The sequence below is a fragment of the Danio rerio genome, chromosome 4, assembly GCF_052040795.2.
Source record: "Danio rerio strain M-AB ecotype USA chromosome 4, GRCz13ab, whole genome shotgun sequence".
NCBI classification, from domain to species: domain Eukaryota; kingdom Metazoa; phylum Chordata; class Actinopteri; order Cypriniformes; family Danionidae; genus Danio; species Danio rerio.
In genome coordinates, this window is record NC_141024.2 from 64,715,040 (window position 1) to 64,733,040 (window position 18,001).

The 18,001-nt window shown below is 45.0% G+C and overlaps 1 protein-coding gene, 1 long non-coding RNA gene, 4 other non-coding genes and 1 pseudogene across 8 annotated transcripts; 6 read left to right on the top strand and 1 right to left on the bottom strand.

Moving 5' to 3' along the window:
* Positions 1-1,660: 1,660 nt before the first annotated feature.
* On the bottom strand, positions 1,661-7,648 carry LOC141381804 (uncharacterized). Of its 3 annotated transcripts, XM_087249960.2 has the most exons (13): positions 7,338-7,648; positions 7,059-7,122; positions 6,793-6,856; positions 5,765-5,939; positions 5,550-5,685; positions 5,118-5,481; positions 4,896-5,022; positions 4,680-4,736; positions 3,566-3,645; positions 3,085-3,423; positions 2,421-2,977; positions 2,149-2,318; positions 1,661-1,791 (listed from the first exon to the last, which is right to left on the bottom strand). In XM_087249960.2, exons 6-13 carry the CDS (start codon positions 5,295-5,297, stop codon positions 1,661-1,663), a joined length of 1,641 nt encoding a protein of 546 aa, XP_087106086.1. In that variant the 5' UTR covers positions 5,298-5,481; positions 5,550-5,685; positions 5,765-5,939; positions 6,793-6,856; positions 7,059-7,122; positions 7,338-7,648. The 3 variants fall into 3 exon arrangements, with proteins under 3 accessions (XP_087106086.1, XP_088506414.1, XP_088506413.1); XM_088650288.1 differs by lacking the exons at positions 5,765-5,939; positions 6,793-6,856; positions 7,059-7,122; positions 7,338-7,648 and having other exon boundaries at positions 4,680-4,733; positions 5,550-5,725; XM_088650287.1 differs by lacking the exons at positions 5,765-5,939; positions 6,793-6,856; positions 7,059-7,122; positions 7,338-7,648 and having other exon boundaries at positions 5,550-5,725.
* Positions 2,841-4,899, top strand: LOC147845179 (uncharacterized). The gene is made up of 3 exons (XR_015484365.2): positions 2,841-2,980; positions 3,068-3,433; positions 4,692-4,899. It is a non-coding gene; the product is annotated as an uncharacterized LOC147845179 (long non-coding RNA).
* Positions 7,515-7,663, top strand: LOC137489777 (U1 spliceosomal RNA; annotated as a pseudogene).
* A 1,395-nt stretch (positions 7,664-9,058) lies between these two features.
* On the top strand, positions 9,059-9,222 carry LOC141384016 (U1 spliceosomal RNA). The gene has a single exon (XR_015484783.1). It is a non-coding gene; the product is annotated as a U1 spliceosomal RNA (small nuclear RNA).
* A 1,390-nt stretch (positions 9,223-10,612) lies between these two features.
* On the top strand, positions 10,613-10,776 carry LOC148682324 (U1 spliceosomal RNA). The gene has a single exon (XR_015943827.1). It is a non-coding gene; the product is annotated as a U1 spliceosomal RNA (small nuclear RNA).
* Positions 10,777-12,166: 1,390 nt separating this feature from the next.
* LOC148682325 (U1 spliceosomal RNA) lies at positions 12,167-12,330 on the top strand. The gene has a single exon (XR_015944456.1). It is a non-coding gene; the product is annotated as a U1 spliceosomal RNA (small nuclear RNA).
* Positions 12,331-13,720: 1,390 nt separating this feature from the next.
* On the top strand, positions 13,721-13,884 carry LOC141384058 (U1 spliceosomal RNA). The gene has a single exon (XR_015485200.1). It is a non-coding gene; the product is annotated as a U1 spliceosomal RNA (small nuclear RNA).
* Positions 13,885-18,001: the final 4,117 nt, after the last annotated feature.

Sequence of the window (18,001 nt, forward strand, 5' to 3'; positions counted from 1 at the left end):
TTAGTGCAAACTGTAAAAAAAAAAGCGTAACTTTTGTAAACGGTTAAATTTTTGCAACAATAATTTACAATCTACAAATTAGTATAAAACGATGTATACTCTGAAACAATCAAATGTTAATATTGCGAACATTTGTGCAACAATAAGTGTAAAAAAACAGTCAACAAATTAGTGCAAACTGTAAAAACCTGTAAACTTAAAAAAAAATCAACTGTTATTATAACATACATTTTTGCATCAATACCAGTGTTACAACAATCAACAGATTAGTGTAAAACACTGTAAACTTTCAAACAACCAACTGTTATTATAACATATACATTTTTGCAACAATAACACTGTTACAAGTCAAAAACTATAAACCGCAATATGGATAGAGGTCCAGTTAGACAGACTCGGAGGCCTGAGACTGAGAGCCCAAGAGAAAGTCCACAGCCCTTTTAAAGTCTTTAAAACAGTCAAACGTCTGCCCAGCAAGGTTTGTGGACGTGGAGGCTTTGAAGCTCTCACAGTAGCTCTTCTTTCTGTATTTCTTGTGGCCTTGAGTTGGTTGGCCACACAGAGCACAGATGTAAACCTTCACTGAGGTTGGATGTCCTGAGCCACTGAGTTCTGCCTTTTTCCTCTTGTAGACTGTTGATCTTGAGGGCAACAGTGGCGGAGTGGATGCCTGCGGCAAGGAAACAGCGGGAGGTGCAGTCAGCGGAGTGTGTGTGTGCCGGAGTCCTGCGGAAATTGAATGGGCCAGCGCAGGAACTGGTTGAGCAAGAGCAGAGGGAGGGACAGGTAAGATTTGCGGGAGCCTTTGCTTCAACTTTCGGGTGCCGGCCAGAGAAGTGGTGATGGGATACTGCACTGCAGGCCGGCTGGTGTGGGGTCTTTCCTCTGGAAGCTCCTCAGCGGGGGGCTGGCTGGTGCTGGAGACGCTCTGGTGACGACGGAGGACAGACAGACCCTGGTCGGTGACATTTGTGGCTGACAGCGCCTCCTGTACCTCTCCATGAGACCTTCAGCCATCGGCCTCATCTTCTCCAATGACTCCTCACAGGTGAGAACAGATATGAGGATCTGCCCCTGCTCGTTGGCCACATTGGTACACCACTCTGCAGTGCCTTTTCCATCGCCGGAGAGTTTCTTGCAGATCTGATAACATGCAACACAAATAGATTCAAACATTTGTATTTTGTAGTTTGTAGGTTTTTTTTCTGCACCAGATCAAGAAAGTAAGAGTCATTAATATTCAGAAATGAATTAATAATGTGTTTTTGCATTGCAGCTCATTAGATTTCGGATGCAGAGAATGCAAGAGGAAATTTGAAGTGAAGAAAACGACACACAAAGACGTAGGTAAGTATGATTAATAATCAGGTGCGTGTGATGGTGACAAACAGGATTTTAAAGCACTAGTAAAGCATATTAGATATTAATTTGTTGAAAATTATTTATTATCAAACAATTAATAATACTATACTTATCAATTGTTGTTAATAATTAATGATAAATATGTCCCATGATGCAAAAGTGGACAATAATATTTTAAGGATAAAATCTCTCTGATAAAGGATTTCCTGAAAGAATAACAGTAAAAAGGTTTAGCAATATGTTTACAAACTGACTTTTTTCCATTGTGTTAAATTTACCTTCTTGGTGAAGTCGTACTTCAGGACATGATCTGAGTACGGTAGTCCTCGATGTTATCTGCCTCTGACATAAGGAACGCCTTTCTCATCAGTCTGGCAGATGGCGGCTCTCTCCGTGCTGGTGGTCGCTGGAACTGCTGGCACAAACTCCCTAAAAGCAGAGAAAACAGACACTTTGCTGCCTAATCTTTGAATAAATGCTCAAAAGGATAGGAATTTAAAAATAATAATTCTTTCATCATTTGCTGATCCTTTTAATGATTGTAAACCATTATGGGTTTCTTTTAAACACTAAACAAGATATTTAGAAAAATGTCAGAAACCTGTAACCATTGACTTCCATAGTATTTGTTTGTTTTTTTACAATGGAAGTCAATGGTTACAGGATTTCGGCTTTCTTCAGAATGTCTTCTTTTGTGTTTAAAAAAAGAGAGAAACTCATAAAGGTTTAAAACTACTCATTTCTGGGTGAACTATCCCTTAAAGAAAACAATTAACTCTGACTTACGAGTGATCTTCCCAGGTTTGTTGTACTGGCTGAGAAGAGTGGTGTACAAGTCCTTTCTCTGCAGATAGTCCTCGCAGTGGCTCTCCTGCACCTGTCTCCAAACTTTCACCATGGTGTTTCCCTCAGTGCGATCCCTCATCAGGCGGATCACCTGCTTGTCCACGCCATGCCTAGAATCATAGGAGCAACACAATCATTAGATGATGGTGAATCTTAACTTTTATTAGACTCTGAATAATTTTACAATGATTTGTATTCTGCTAGAGACTCACCGTAGCGTCAAGACAGCAGGAAACACCGCTCTGTGAGCTGGACTGAGCTGATTAAGGATGCACTGATCCCATGACAGGAAACGACCAATAGTATGCTCTTCCGACTCCTTTGCAGCCTTTCTACAGGCGTTGCATGCCAGGACCTCAGTCAGCATGGAGTACCAGCCAGACATGTGGCAGATCTGTCTTACCGTGGATGAATACCCACAACGGTAGAGAAAAGCCTTCTGATTGGTGCGTGCTGGGCAGTCAGACCTTGGGCACCGAAGACTGTAACGCCACACACCGACTGGTCTCCAGAAAAAAACGGAGCTGTGAAAAAAGGAGTCTGCTGAGGGGACTTTTCCTTCCACCACTCCAGGAAATTCTGGAGGGTGAAACCACATCCGGTCATCCTTCAGGACTTTCCTCCACTTTCTGTTTCCATGTTTGTCTTTATAAGACATGGCCCTCTGAAAGAGTCCCCTTTCAGCATCCTCCTTAAGCCACAGTATGTCTGCACTGGGCAGCCCATGAAGACCAGACTCCCACATCTTGTGCCAACCCTCAAATAACACCTGGTAATTAGAATAACCGAGACAAAACTGTTAAAATCAATTAAAGTTTTAGTATTAAAGTATTAATTTTTCTTATCTTCACAACCATAGAGTTCTTTGACAGTTACCTCAGAATGTGCTGGGTCACTGTGTGTTGACCCACCAGATGACCTTCTAGGTTGAACGTCAGAAGCTGACACAGAAGCTGATGCAGGAGCCGATGAAGAAGCCGAGGCAGGAACTGACGAGGCTGATGTAGGAGCCGAAGAAGCCAAGGCAGGAACTGACGAGGCTGATACAGGAGCCGATAAAGAAGCCGAGGCAGGAAATGACGAGGCTGATGCAGGAGCCGATGAAGAAGACTGGCCAGGAACTGATGAGGCTGATGCAGGAGCCGATGAAGAAGACTGGCCAGGAACTAATGAGGCTGATGCAGGAGCCTCCAATAAAGAAGTCGACGCAGGAGCCTTCAACAAAGTAAGTATAATAGGTAAAACCTTTTTCATTGACATATTCATACTTTTTGCACAGTCTCCCCATCTATGCTCACAAAACTGTATTCAGGAGTATATACACCACCTAATTGTGATGTACAAATGATAAAATTACAGCAGACAGTGGAGAGTCTGAGTGTGGCTTCTGTGAAAGATCTTCACAGGAACGTTTTCTTCTCTTTGTTTCCCCGGCTCCTAAATGAGCACAGTTATGATTATCAGAAGACAGTGTCTTAGTGTGATGAATTTTATTTATTAATGCACACAGTTGAAGCCGGAATTATAAGCCCCCCTGTTAAATTTGAGTTTATTTTTCACAATTTATGTGTAATGGAGAGGGGACTTGTTCAGGCACATTTCTAAACATAATAGTTCTAATAACTTAATTTCTTATAATTTATCTTTACCATGATGACAGTATATAATATTGGGTCACACTTTACAATAAGGTTTCATTAGATAATGTATTTACTAACATGAACTAATTATGAACAATGCTTGTACAACATTTTTAATCATAGTTCAACATGTACTAATGCTTTATTAAAATAATATTTAATGCTTAGTTGATGGACTGTGAGTTGGCATGGATGACTGTAACACGAACAAATACTGTATTTAGTATATTGTTCATTGCTTGTTTATGGTAGTAAATGCTTTGACATTAACTAATACAAACTTGTTGTAAAGTGTCACCCTTTAAGGTAACACTTTAGAGTAACAGTTCATTAGTTAATATTAGTTAATGCATTTACTAACATGAACAAGAAATTTAATACATTAATTACAGTATTAATTTATCTTTGTTAATGATGTTATTTAAGTTAAATAACGTTAGTTCAATAATGCACTGTGCAACAAGCACAACTTTGGATTTTAATAATGCATTAATGTTGAACTGCAATTAATAAATGCTGCACAAGATTGGCGACACTTAGTGTTAGTAAATTATTTAACTAAAGGACTATTATACTGAAGTGTTACCATATTCAGATTGAGAAAGTAAAGGCTTAACTAGCTTAACACTGTTTGTTCTGTAGCCAATAGAAAAACATAAATAATAAAACAAATAAAACTTTCTTCAGAAGATAATATACTATCCTAAGTACTGTGAACATGTCCTTGCTCCATTACCTTGAATAAATATTTCACAGGAGGGCCCTCAGCTGTAGTTCATGCTTCAACAGTATGAATAAATGTTAATAAGTGACATTCATTATGTGATATACCTTGTCTTTCAGGGAAGCTGAGTGGTTTCTTCGGCAGACCGCCTTTGTCCTCAACTGCTAAAGGAGGAAAAAAAAAACACAAGATGGGCAAAAGTCAGTGTCAAAGCAGCAAGAAGACAATCTCATCAGCACAGTGTTTTGATATTGTGTGTAATTGATTTATTTATTAATAAAAGATTTATGCTATGGTACATGAACAATTAAAGTGATATACACCTTGTGCTTCGAAAGCACTGAGGGCTTCCACCAGTAGCGCATCATCCGCCCATCCACCATCACCTCTAGATCCCGACGAGCTGGAGCTGGCCGCCGCTGCAGGAAGAGGCCTGTCTTCTAGGGGTTTCTGTGAGTTACAGGTTGTAGTTTGCATGAAATGTTGCCAGCATGATATATATATTTTTAATAAAGTCACATTTAAAAGAAATAAATAAAACCTACCTCTTTGTTGAGAATGTACTGCCGGAACCGCTTCAGTGTCTTGACGCTGATGTCCTCCTCCTTCATCGTCAGCCACTGCCGCACAGAGCAGAACGCCTCCTGTGCCATCTTCTTTTCTTGGGCACTACCAGCTTGTAGATCCGCCTGCAGGGTCTTGTGCAGGCTGTACCACTGCCACATCTCCAGGAACGTGAAGGATCTGAAGCGGCCCTGACCGTAGATGGCACTGTCGACGTTGACCTCGAGGTGGCAGGAAACCTGTGGAAACAGTTGCACATACTGTAACAGAAGATCCTTTATATACTCACCTGGGCCCTCTTTTCTTCCTTGATGGCGACGCTCCTTGATGTGTAGATCCAGCACACTGAAATTTCAAAAAGATAATTAATTTGTGTAAAAACAGCTTATACAAATGTATAGCAACATACTTACTATTTAATGTAGCCAACGTCGTTCTCCACCAGCCATTTAAAACTTTGGCCATTGTACTTGCCAAAGTTTAGAATGAGCTGGCCGAGATACTGGACCTCAGATGGCGCACAAGTAATGTGCTGGCATCTTTTTTTAGCTAAGACATAAAATAACATTAATGCAAATAACAGTCTGCAGTGTACGCATATGACAGAAACGCATAAATCAGATATTACCTTCCTCACAAGCAGTTTTTTTTGTCCTGGCTAGTGTTCCGCTCGAAGCACCTGTTGCGAGAGGCCAGGGTCTTGGCGTCCTTTGATGCTTTAAGAAAGCACTGTTGTCTGTCCTGTGGCACACTGGTGTCAACAATGCTCAGGGTGGGCAACAGTGGATCCATGTCTAATTCACCTGTAAGAAGTATTCTTATAAACATCACAAATATAGAGAGGGAATATGGTCTTAGCTCTGAGCTCATGATAAAGTATTAAAAAAACATTTTGTGTGAAGTCTTTTTTTTTCCATTTTTACATGTTTGATAATTAACAAATAAATGAAATATCATCAAAATAAATTATCTGACAAGGGTTAACAATGCTGACAGAGATGATGCATTTGACAGTGGCAATGAAAACATGAATTATCATATCAATTGCTCTGTTATACATTTTTTTCAAATGCTTACAGTTGTATTTTGTGTTTTTTAAGGGGCAGCTATTAATATCAACCTCCATATGGCTGATATAAGGTAAGGTAAAATACATTCTAAGCATGTTAAATACATACTCTCATTAATATGATATCATTTACACATATAATACTTGAAATAACATAACAAATCATATTTAATGTATGCTCATTTTCATTTTAAAGCTTATAGCAGTTATTGCTGAATATGTTTTTGTCCCAGGCCTTGAGAATCAGTGATATATTATTCAGTCTATGGCAATAACAATTTTACTATATTCTTATGATAACAAATACAGGTATTGGTCATATGTTTTGTCCCAGTTAAGATCTTAAGATGTTCTTCACTTCTCATAGTTACAACTAATGATAACAATCGCCATGGTAACATATATTGCTACATATAAAGGGATATTTATTTATCAGCATGTTTGTTTCTATATTATAATGAAACATCTGTGTATACTGAGCTATCAAACCGACGCGATCGTCGAAAATAATACAAAAGCTAAACTTTTTCAGGTTTTGTGCAGCCAAATATGCATTTAAATAATATCACAGTATAAAAACAGCTTACCACACGAAATATCTTGGAAAGGTGAACTTTCTGACGGCACAGCGTCACCAGCACAGACCAAACACTGCACAAAGAGTGAGAGATTTCAAACGTGATGTGATCTTAGCAATATAAAAATAGCTTACCACACAAAATCTCTGTTATGGGTGAACGTCTGACGGCGCAGCGTCACACACACAGACAAACTACTGCACACACAGTAAAATATATCAAACGTGATGTGAGCAAAACATACTGTTTATCAGAACAGGATAAAAATAACCTACCACTATAAATCACTACAACAGGTGTACTTTATGACGGCGCAGCCTCACGAACACAGACAAAATGCTGCACAAAGAGTGAAATATTTCAAACGTGATGTGACCAAAACATACTGTGCATCAATATAACAGTATAAAAATAACTTATCACACAAAATCTCTATGACAGGTGTACTTTTTGAAGGCGCAGCCTTACGAATACTGCACAAAGAGTGAGATATTTCAAACGTGCCTTGACCAAAACATAATGTGCATCAATATAACAGTATAAAAATAACTTACCACACGAAATCACTTCAGCATATGAATTTATCTCGACAGCAGATGAACTCTCTGACCCTATAAATTGTGAGCGTCCAGAGCTAGAGAAACTTTAGAAAATCCTCAGCGCTGATTGGCCGTGATTTGAAACTTTAGACAATGCAGCCCTCCGATTGGCCCAGGGTCTAATCAAACTGTAGACAATCGCGGCTTTTCATTGGACAAGAGTCTACAGTCTACAGTTTACATTGCACGTTCAGTGGGCAGATGTCTGCGAATTCCCCAAATGTGGGAATCTCGACTGCATAATTTCTGGTAGTGGGGGACTGCGTTCGCGCTCTCCCCTGAGCACAGTGGTTCAAGACAGAGTTCAGGCGGTAGCGTCGGACCCGGCTGGAGCCAAGTGGTGCTCGCTGCAGAGCCATTTGAGGAGAGCTGAGCTCCAGCGAGGGGGAGCTTAAGCCAGAGCTCCACCTTTTTTGCACTTCTTCTACGAGTGATGTCACTGGGGGTAGGGTTAGGGGCGGGGTTGGTGTACGCATTAAAACAGCTTACAGGAGGAGGAGCGACAGCTCATGCTCCCCCTCGCTGGAGCTCAGCTCTCCTCAAATGGCTCTGCAGCGAGCACCCTCTCGCTGGAGCGGCGCTTCCCTCTCTTCCTCGTCCTTTGCCAAGCCTCTTTTGCTCCAGTAGAGCCGCGCGCGCCTGTGGAAGGCCTGCCCACCCGTCGCTAGAAGAGCCTGTTCTGACGCCGAAAACTACTCGAAAGGTCCCCCCTCAAAGCGGTTTGACCAGGTGAAGGAACACGGAAAGAGAGCCCCCGGTGGCTTTTGTCCGCCAAGCGAGTGTGCCCTGTGGAATGTCAGAATTTTATTTTTACCGGCCTGCCGCTGTTACTGACGGAACGAATGCAGACCGCGTGAAAGGTCATCATTTTATCTGCCATTAAGTAAGCGAACGCTTCGGCTCGGATCAGAGGTAACTTTGTTTCAAGAACTGCAATCTTTTGCAGACGTCTGTGGCGTTTTGGGCAGAGGGACGGTTCTAAACCAATCTGAACCAGAGGCAATTTCGCAGCCAGCCGTCGGTGGTTTCCCGTCCCAGGAATGTAAGGTGCTTGCAGCGGGAGGTTGTTTCGTTGGCGCTTCCGCTTTCGTCAGTGAAGTTCTTTTGCGGAACGTTTGTAGATCCCGTCGTCTTCTTCAAGCTATGTCGTTTGAGCACTGTGCTGATAGGCTGACGTAAGAAAACAGGACACAAAACATACAAGGCAAGAGTGCAAAGCACGGAGCTCTAGGCAAAGGCGGTCCGAACCGCAGCAAAGCAGGAGGTCGACATGTCCAAATAGACCAAATCAGAAACTAAGCAGAGAAAAACGGCATCTGTAGAGAAAGAAAACAGATGGAGGAAAAGAAAGAAAGAACGAAAGGATCCCCTCCCCTCCCCTCCCCCCATAGAGGGTCTGTTATCCCCAGATCGAGTGCGTCCGGTGGAATCCATGTGTTGGCAGCCCCAACTGATGACAAAACACAAAGCAAGCATCTGGAGGAAGCTCAAACTCTTCATGCGTTGCCACAGTTACTAGCGAGTGGTTTGCAGGCACAGGCACGTCTGCTGCAAGTACAGCGCCGTCAGGAGACAGGGGTTGCTGGCCCATTCCCCATGCTCGGTGGCTGGGCATCACCGCCCTGGAGTACGGCCGATAGAAAACGGCGGCTGCCATTTGCGCCGCCCGGCAACTCATACTTACCTGGCAGGGGAGATACCATGATCAAGAAGGTGGTTCACCCAGGGTGAGGCTTGGCCATTGCACTCCGGCCACGCTGACCCCTGCGAATTCCCCAAATGTGGGAATCTCGACTGCATAATTTCTGGTAGTGGGGGACTGCGTTCGCGCTCTCCCCTGAGCACAGTGGTTCAAGACAGAGTTCAGGCGGTAGCGTCGGACCCGGCTGGAGCCAAGTGGTGCTCGCTGCAGAGCCATTTGAGGAGAGCTGAGCTCCAGCGAGAGGGAGCTTAAGCTTGAGCTCCACCTTTTTTGCACTTCTTCTACGAGTGATGTCACTGGGGGTAGGGTTAGGGGCGGGGTTGGTGTACGCATTAAAACAGCTTACAGGAGGAGGAGCGACAGCTCATGCTCCCCCTCGCTGGAGCTCAGCTCTCCTCAAATGGCTCTGCAGCGAGCACCCTCTCGCTGGAGCGGCGCTTCCCTCTCTTCCTCGTCCTTTGCCAAGCCTCTTTTGCTCCAGTAGAGCCGCGCGCGCCTGTGGAAGGCCTGCCCACCCGTCGCTAGAAGAGCCCGTTCTGACGCCGAAAACTACTCGAAAGGTCCCCCCTCAAAGCGGTTTGACCAGGTGAAGGAACACGCAAAGAGAGCCCCCGGTGGCTTTTGTCCGCCAAGCGAGTGTGCCCTGTGGAATGTCAGAATTTTATTTTTACCGGCCTGCCGCTGTTACTGAGGGAACGAATGCAGACCGTGTGAAAGGTCATCATTTTATCTGCCATTAAGTAAGCGAACGCTTCGGCTCGGATCAGAGGTAACTTTGTTTCAAGAACTGCAATCTTTTGCAGACGTCTGTGGCGTTTTGGGCAGAGGGACAGTTCTAAACCAATCTGAACCAGAGGCAATTTCGCAGCCAGCCGTCGGTGGTTTCCCGTCCCAGGAATGTAAGGTGCTTGCAGCGGGAGGTTGTTTCGTTAGCGCTTCCGCTTTCGTCAGTGAAGTTCTTTTGCGGAACGTTTGTAGATCCCGTCGTCTTCTTCAAGCTATGTCGTTTGAGCACTGTGCTGATAGGCTGACGTAAGAAAACAGGACACAAAACATACGAGGCAAGAGTGCAAAGCACGGAGCTCTAGGCAAAGGCGGTCCGAACCGCAGCAAAGCAGGAGGTCGACATGTCCAAATAGACCAAATCAGAAACTAAGCAGAGAAAAACGGCATTTGTAGAGAAAGAAAACAGATGGAGGAAAAGAAAGAAAGAACAGGAGGATCCCCTCCCCTCCCCCCATAGAGGGTCTGTTATCCCCAGATCGAGTGCGTCCGGTGGAATCCATGTGTTGGCAGCCCCAACTGATGACAAAACACAAAGCAAGCATCTGGAGGAAGCTCAAACTCTTCATGCGTTGCCACAGTTACTAGCGAGTGGTTTGCAGGCACAGGCACGTCTGCTACAAGTACAGCGCCGTCAGGAGACAGGGGTTGCTGGCCCATTCCCCATGCTCGGTGGCTGGGCATCACCGTCCTGGAGTACGGCCGATAGAAAATGGCGGCTGCCATTTGCGCCGCCCGGCAACTCATACTTACCTGGCAGGGGAGATACCATGATCAAGAAGGTGGTTCACCCAGGGTGAGGCTTGGCCATTGCACTCCGGCCACGCTGACCCCTGCGAATTCCCCAAATGTGGGAATCTCGACTGCATAATTTCTGGTAGTGGGGGACTGCGTTCGCGCTCTTCCCTGAGCACAGTGGTTCAAGACAGAGTTCAGGCGGTAGTGTCGGACCCGGCTGGAGCCAAGTGGTGCTCGCTGCAGAACCATTTGAGGAGAGCTGAGCTCCAGCGAGGGGGAGCTTAAGCTTAAGCTCCACCTTTTTTGCACTTCTTCTACGAGTGATGTCACTGGGGGTAGGGTTAGGGGCGGGGTTGGTGTACGCATTAAAACAGCTTACAGGAGGAGGAGCGACAGCTCATGCTCCCCCTCGCTGGAGCTCAGCTCTCCTCAAATGGCTCTGCAGCGAGCACCCTCTCGCTGGAGCGGCGCTTCCCTCTCTTCCTCGTCCTTTGCCAAGCCTCTTTTGCTCCAGTAGAGCCGCGCGCGCCTGTGGAAGGCCTGCCCACCCGTCGCTAGAAGAGCCCGTTCTGACGCCGAAAACTACTCGAAAGGTCCCCCCTCAAAGCGGTTTGACCAGGTGAAGGAACACGCAAAGAGAGCCCCCGGTGGCTTTTGTCCGCCAAGCGAGTGTGCCCTGTGGAATGTCAGAATTTTATTTTTACCGGCCTGCCGCTGTTACTGACGGAACGAATGCAGACCGTGTGAAAGGTCATCATTTTATCTGCCATTAAGTAAGCGAACGCTTCGGCTCGGATCAGAGGTAACTTTGTTTCAAGAACTGCAATCTTTTGCAGACGTCTGTGGCGTTTTGGGCAGAGGGACGGTTCTAAACCAATCTGAACCAGAGGCAATTTCGCAGCCAGCCGTCGGTGGTTTCCCGTCCCAGGAATGTAAGGTGCTTGCAGCGGGAGGTTGTTTCGTTAGCGCTTCCGCTTTCGTCAGTGAAGTTCTTTTGCGGAACGTTTGTAGATCCCGTCGTCTTCTTCAAGCTATGTCGTTTGAGCACTGTGCTGATAGGCTGACGTAAGAAAACAGGACACAAAACATATGAGGCAAGAGTGCAAAGCACGGAGCTCTAGGCAAAGGCGGTCCGAACCGCAGCAAAGCAGGAGGTCGACATGTCCAAATAGACCAAATCAGAAACTAAGCAGAGAAAAACGGCATCTGTAGAGAAAGAAAACAGATGGAGGAAAAGAAAGAAAGAACAGGAGGATCCCCTCTCCTCCCCCCATAGAGGGTCTGTTATCCCCAGATCGAGTGCGTCCGGTGGAATCCATGTGTTGGCAGCCCCAACTGATGACAAAACACAAAGCAAGCATCTGGAGGAAGCTCAAACTCTTCATGCGTTGCCACAGTTACTAGCGAGTGGTTTGCAGGCACAGGCACGTCTGCTACAAGTACAGCGCCGTCAGGAGACAGGGGTTGCTGGCCCATTCCCCATGCTCGGTGGCTGGGCATCACCGTCCTGGAGTACGGCCGATAGAAAATGGCGGCTGCCATTTGCGCCGCCCGGCAACTCATACTTACCTGGCAGGGGAGATACCATGATCAAGAAGGTGGTTCACCCAGGGCGAGGCTTGGCCATTGCACTCCGGCCACGCTGACCCCTGCGAATTCCCCAAATGTGGGAATCTCGACTGCATAATTTTTGGTAGTGGGGGACTGCGTTCGCGCTCTCCCCTGAGCACAGTGGTTCAAGACAGAGTTCAGGCGGTAGTGTCGGACCCGGCTGGAGCCAAGTGGTGCTCGCTGCAGAACCATTTGAGGAGAGCTGAGCTCCAGCGAGGGGGAGCTTAAGCTTGAGCTCCACCTTTTTTGCACTTCTTCTACGAGTGATGTCACTGGGGGTAGGGTTAGGGGCGGGGTTGGTGTACGCATTAAAACAGCTTACAGGTGGAGGAGCGACAGCTCATGCTCCCCCTCGCTGGAGCTCAGCTCTCCTCAAATAGCTCTGCAGCGAGCACCCTCTCGCTGGAGCGGCGCTTCCCTCTCTTCCTCGTCCTTTGCCAAGCCTCTTTTGCTCCAGTAGAGCCGCGCGCGCCTGTGGAAGGCCTGCCCACCCGTCGCTAGAAGAGCCCGTTCTGACGCCGAAAACTACTCGAAAGGTCCCCCCTCAAAGCGGTTTGACCAGGTGAAGGAACACGCAAAGAGAGCCCCCGGTGGCTTTTGTCCGCCAAGCGAGTGTGCCCTGTGGAATGTCAGAATTTTATTTTTACCGGCCTGCCGCTGTTACTGACGGAACGAATGCAGACCGTGTGAAAGGTCATCATTTTATCTGCCATTAAGTAAGCGAACGCTTCGGCTCGGATCAGAGGTAACTTTGTTTCAAGAACTGCAATCTTTTGCAGACGTCTGTGGCGTTTTGGGCAGAGGGACGGTTCTAAACCAATCTGAACCAGAGGCAATTTCGCAGCCAGCCGTCGGTGGTTTCCCGTCCCAGGAATGTAAGGTGCTTGCAGCGGGAGGTTGTTTCGTTAGCGCTTCCGCTTTCGTCAGTGAAGTTCTTTTGCGGAACGTTTGTAGATCCCGTCGTCTTCTTCAAGCTATGTCGTTTGAGCACTGTGCTGATAGGCTGACGTAAGAAAACAGGACACAAAACATACGAGGCAAGAGTGCAAAGCATGGAGCTCTAGGCAAAGGCGGTCCGAACCGCAGCAAAGCAGGAGGTCGACATGTCCAAATAGACCAAATCAGAAACTAAGCAGAGAAAAACGGCATCTGTAGAGAAAGAAAACAGATGGAGGAAAAGAAAGAAAGAACAGGAGGATCCCCTCCCCTCCCCCCATAGAGGGTCTGTTATCCCCAGATCGAGTGCGTCCGGTGGAATCCATGTGTTGGCAGCCCCAACTGATGACAAAACACAAAGCAAGCATCTGGAGGAAGCTCAAACTCTTCATGCGTTGCCACAGTTACTAGCGAGTGGTTTGCAGGCACAGGCACGTCTGCTACAAGTACAGCGCCGTCAGGAGACAGGGGTTGCTGGCCCATTCCCCATGCTCGGTGGCTGGGCATCACCGTCCTGGAGTACGGCCGATAGAAAATGGCGGCTGCCATTTGCGCCGCCCGGCAACTCATACTTACCTGGCAGGGGAGATACCATGATCAAGAAGGTGGTTCACCCAGGGCGAGGCTTGGCCATTGCACTCCGGCCACGCTGACCCCTGCGAATTCCCCAAATGTGGGAATCTCGACTGCATAATTTCTGGTAGTGGGGGACTGCGTTCGCGCTCTCCCCTGAGCACAGTGGTTCAAGGCAGAGTTCAGGTGGTAGTGTTGGACCCGGCTGGAGCCAAGTGGTGCTCGCTGCAGAACCATTTGAGGAGAGCTGAGCTCCAGCGAGGGGGAGCTTAAGCTTGAGCTCCACCTTTTTTGCACTTCTTCTACGAGTGATGTCACTGGGGGTAGGGTTAGGGGCGGGGTTGGTGTACGCATTAAAACAGCTTACAGGTGGAGGAGCGACAGCTCATGCTCCCCCTCGCTGGAGCTCAGCTCTCCTCAAATGGCTCTGCAGCGAGCACCCTCTCGCTGGAGCGGCGCTTCCCTCTCTTCCTCGTCCTTTGCCAAGCCTCTTTTGCTCCAGTAGAGCCGCGCGCGCCTGTGGAAGGCCTGCCCACCCGTCGCTAGAAGAGCCCGTTCTGACGCCGAAAACTACTCGAAAGGTCCCCCCTCAAAGCGGTTTGACCAGGTGAAGGAACACGCAAAGAGAGCCCCCGGTGGCTTTTGTCCGCCAAGCGAGTGTGCCCTGTGGAATGTCAGAATTTTATTTTTACCGGCCTGCCGCTGTTACTGACGGAACGAATGCAGACCGTGTGAAAGGTCATCATTTTATCTGCCATTAAGTAAGCGAACGCTTCGGCTCGGATCAGAGGTAACTTTGTTTCAAGAACTGCAATCTTTTGCAGACGTCTGTGGCGTTTTAGGCAGAGGGACGGTTCTAAACCAATCTGAACCAGAGGCAATTTCGCAGCCAGCCGTCGGTAGTTTCCCGTCCCAGGAATGTAAGGTGCTTGCAGCGGGAGGTTGTTTCGTTAGCGCTTCCGCTTTCGTCAGTGAAGTTCTTTTGCGGAACGTTTGTAGATCCCGTCGTCTTCTTCAAGCTATGTCGTTTGAGCACTGTGCTGATAGGCTGACGTAAGAAAACAGGACACAAAACATACGAGGCAAGAGTGCAAAGCATGGAGCTCTAGGCAAAGGCGGTCCGAACCGCAGCAAAGCAGGAGGTCGACATGTCCAAATAGACCAAATCAGAAACTAAGCAGAGAAAAACGGCATCTGTAGAGAAAGAAAACAGATGGAGGAAAAGAAAGAAAGAACAGGAGGATCCCCTCCCCTCCCCCCTGCGAATGGCGATCGACCTGTACGGCGTGCAAATTTCACTATAGATGTGTAGGCAATTACAGCACCTGATTGGTTGATTGAGTTTTAACAAACCATGAATGAATTGCTTTTACGAGTGAACAACCCCCTGGTGATGTCATCAAAACAAATAGTAGTAACTGTCAGAACACGTTCTATATGGTGTGGTGCTTTTGAAATTAAAGCAAACAACTCTAACTGTGCACAAAAGTAAACTATGAAATGATCATTTAATAAGTTTGTTATTAAAATTTAATAAGTTCCGTCAAAATCCTCATAAACCTCAACAAATGTAATATATAAATTAATATGTTATATCAGTTCTATAAATAAAATATTCATATGTAATATACTTAATAGTAGTAATTAAAGGTCAAACTTTTTTTAAATGCATAATGTTTAGTAGAATTATTCTTAAATATGTTTGTATAACAAAAAAATGCAAATATTTAGCTTCTGTTCTATTATATTATACAGATATACCATCATATTTCTAATAGCAGTGATACAATTACATAAAATGAACAATAATCCCTTACTTTGTTACTGGGTGAGTATTTTAATTATAGTAACTAACTACTCTGTAACAAATTACAACATTTCTATTTTGAGAGTGTAATGTCATAGGATATTTGATTAATGTACTGTTTTTTTTTTACACCATATTAACCAAGTGGTATTTGTATGTTGCAGGTGAAGCTTGATGTTAAAATGTGGTTTAAGGATGAATCCAGTGGCATCCCATCTGGCGGCAACAGGATAAGCTGTCTTCGACTCCAGAGCTGGACTTGGAAAAACACAGAGGAGCAATAGACATTTCAGAACACCTGTACCAGAGATTACTATTAAAATGGACTGCATATTATTGTCATAGAGTTAGATAATATTATTCTAAATTAAATTCAAATGATTTAGGCAATTTTTAAAAACTAATGAAGTCATTCCCACAAATACAAAAACAAACACGAGGTTGTATTTTATTATCCAAATTTATTAAAAGTGCAAAAGAAAAGTTCTAAACATATTGTTAGACCTGCCTGACATAAAAATGTATACAATAGATATGCTTTGTACATAATAAATAAAAACACATTACTATCACTATAATTAATTATAATATTATTGATAGCAGTTATAGATATAAGAATATATTTGTATATATTAACAAAAAATTGCTGCCAGGTCAAGCATTCAGATATTAAAAAAAAAAGTTCCTTTAAAAAAACAAAGCTAACAATTAAAGTATAAAAAGCAACATTAGTAATCAAAAAGTAGTTATTAAAATACTTTAACCTAATATTATATAATTATTAAACATAAATAAAATAACAAGAAAACAATCAACGAAATACTGTAAACTGTAAAACAATATAACATACATTTCTGCAACAAAACAGTGTTACAAAAATCAACAAATTAGTGTAAAACACTGTAAACTTAAACAAATGTTAATTTAACATTCATTTCTGCAACAATAACAACAATCAACAAATTAGTGCAAACTGTAAACGGTTGCATTTTTGCAACAATAAATTACAATCTACAAATCAGTTTAAAACGATGTATACTCTGAAACAATCAACTGGTAATATTACATACATTTGTGCAACAATAAGTGTAACAACAATGAACAAATTAGTGCAAACTGTAAAAAACTGTAAACTTTAAAACAAATAAATGTTAATATAACATTTATGCATCAATAACAGTGTTGCAAAAATTAACAAATTAGTGTAAAACACTGTAAACCAGGGGTCTCAAACTCAATTTACCTGGGGGCCGCAGGAGGCAAAGTCTGGGTGAGGCTGGGCCGCATAAGGGATTTCACAAAAAAAAGTCCTCAAATGTCATTATTAACAGTTTTAATTATTTCTTCTGAACATGAAGTGTCCTGAACATTAACAGAACATTAAGTGAAGATTATGAACAGTTCTTCTGAACATGGCATCTTTTGCCTACTTCTTGCTGCCAGAGACTTGACAGCGCTTCTTCTCACAAATCTGAACCACATTTGGCTTTAGAGCGGAAGCAGTTGAGACCCTCAGTATGGCTTGAAGATGATCATCAAGTCTAGACCTGTACTTTGACTTATTGAAGTTCAAGGTGGAGAATAACTTCTCACACAAATATGTGCTCCCAAAAAGGCCAAGTCCTAGGGAAAAAAGTGGGGGAACTCACTCAAAACTTCCATTCCCTCATCCAAAAAAAAGGCGTATATATGTATAAATAAAACACCCCCACCCCACTCCAGTCACATCAGTCTGTACCAGTCTGTATCTACCTATAATATATATATGCAGGCTGTAGCTAAGTGGCAGGCAGGGGCGGGAACAGCTTACCTTGGTTCTTCCCGCCCGTCACAGCGTCTAACAAAGGGGCGGGGTGCGTGGTGACGTCACCGGCATCCCCGCTCCTTTGTTTACACGGCGGGCGGGGAATGCCAGTGACCGCTGTGTACTGATAGAATCAGCGGACCAGGAAGCGCTCGCTCTCCCCGCTCCGTTGATTCTGTCAGTGTACAGCGGTCGGCGCGGGCCACAAAATATTGCACTGAGGGCCGCAAATGGCCCGCGGGCCGCGAGTTTGAGACCCCTGCTGTAAACTCTCAAACAACCAACTGTTATAATAACATATACATTTTTGCAACAATAACATGGATAGAGGTCCAGTTAGACAGACTCGGAGGCCTGAGACTGAGAGCCCAAGAGAACGTCCACAGCCCTTTTAAAGTCTTCAAAACAGTCAAAGTCTGCCCAGCAAGGTTTGTGGACGTGGAGGCTTTGGAGCTCTCACAGTAGCTCTTCTTTCTGTATTTCTTGTGGCCTTGAGTTGGTTGGCCACACAGAGCACAGATGTAAACCTTCACTGAGGTTGGATGTCCAGAGCCACTGAGTTCTGCCTTTTTCCTCTTGTAGACTGTTGATCTTGAGGGCAACAGTGGCGGAGTGGATGCCTGCGGCAAGGAAACAGAGGGAGGTGCAGTCAGCGGAGTGTGTGT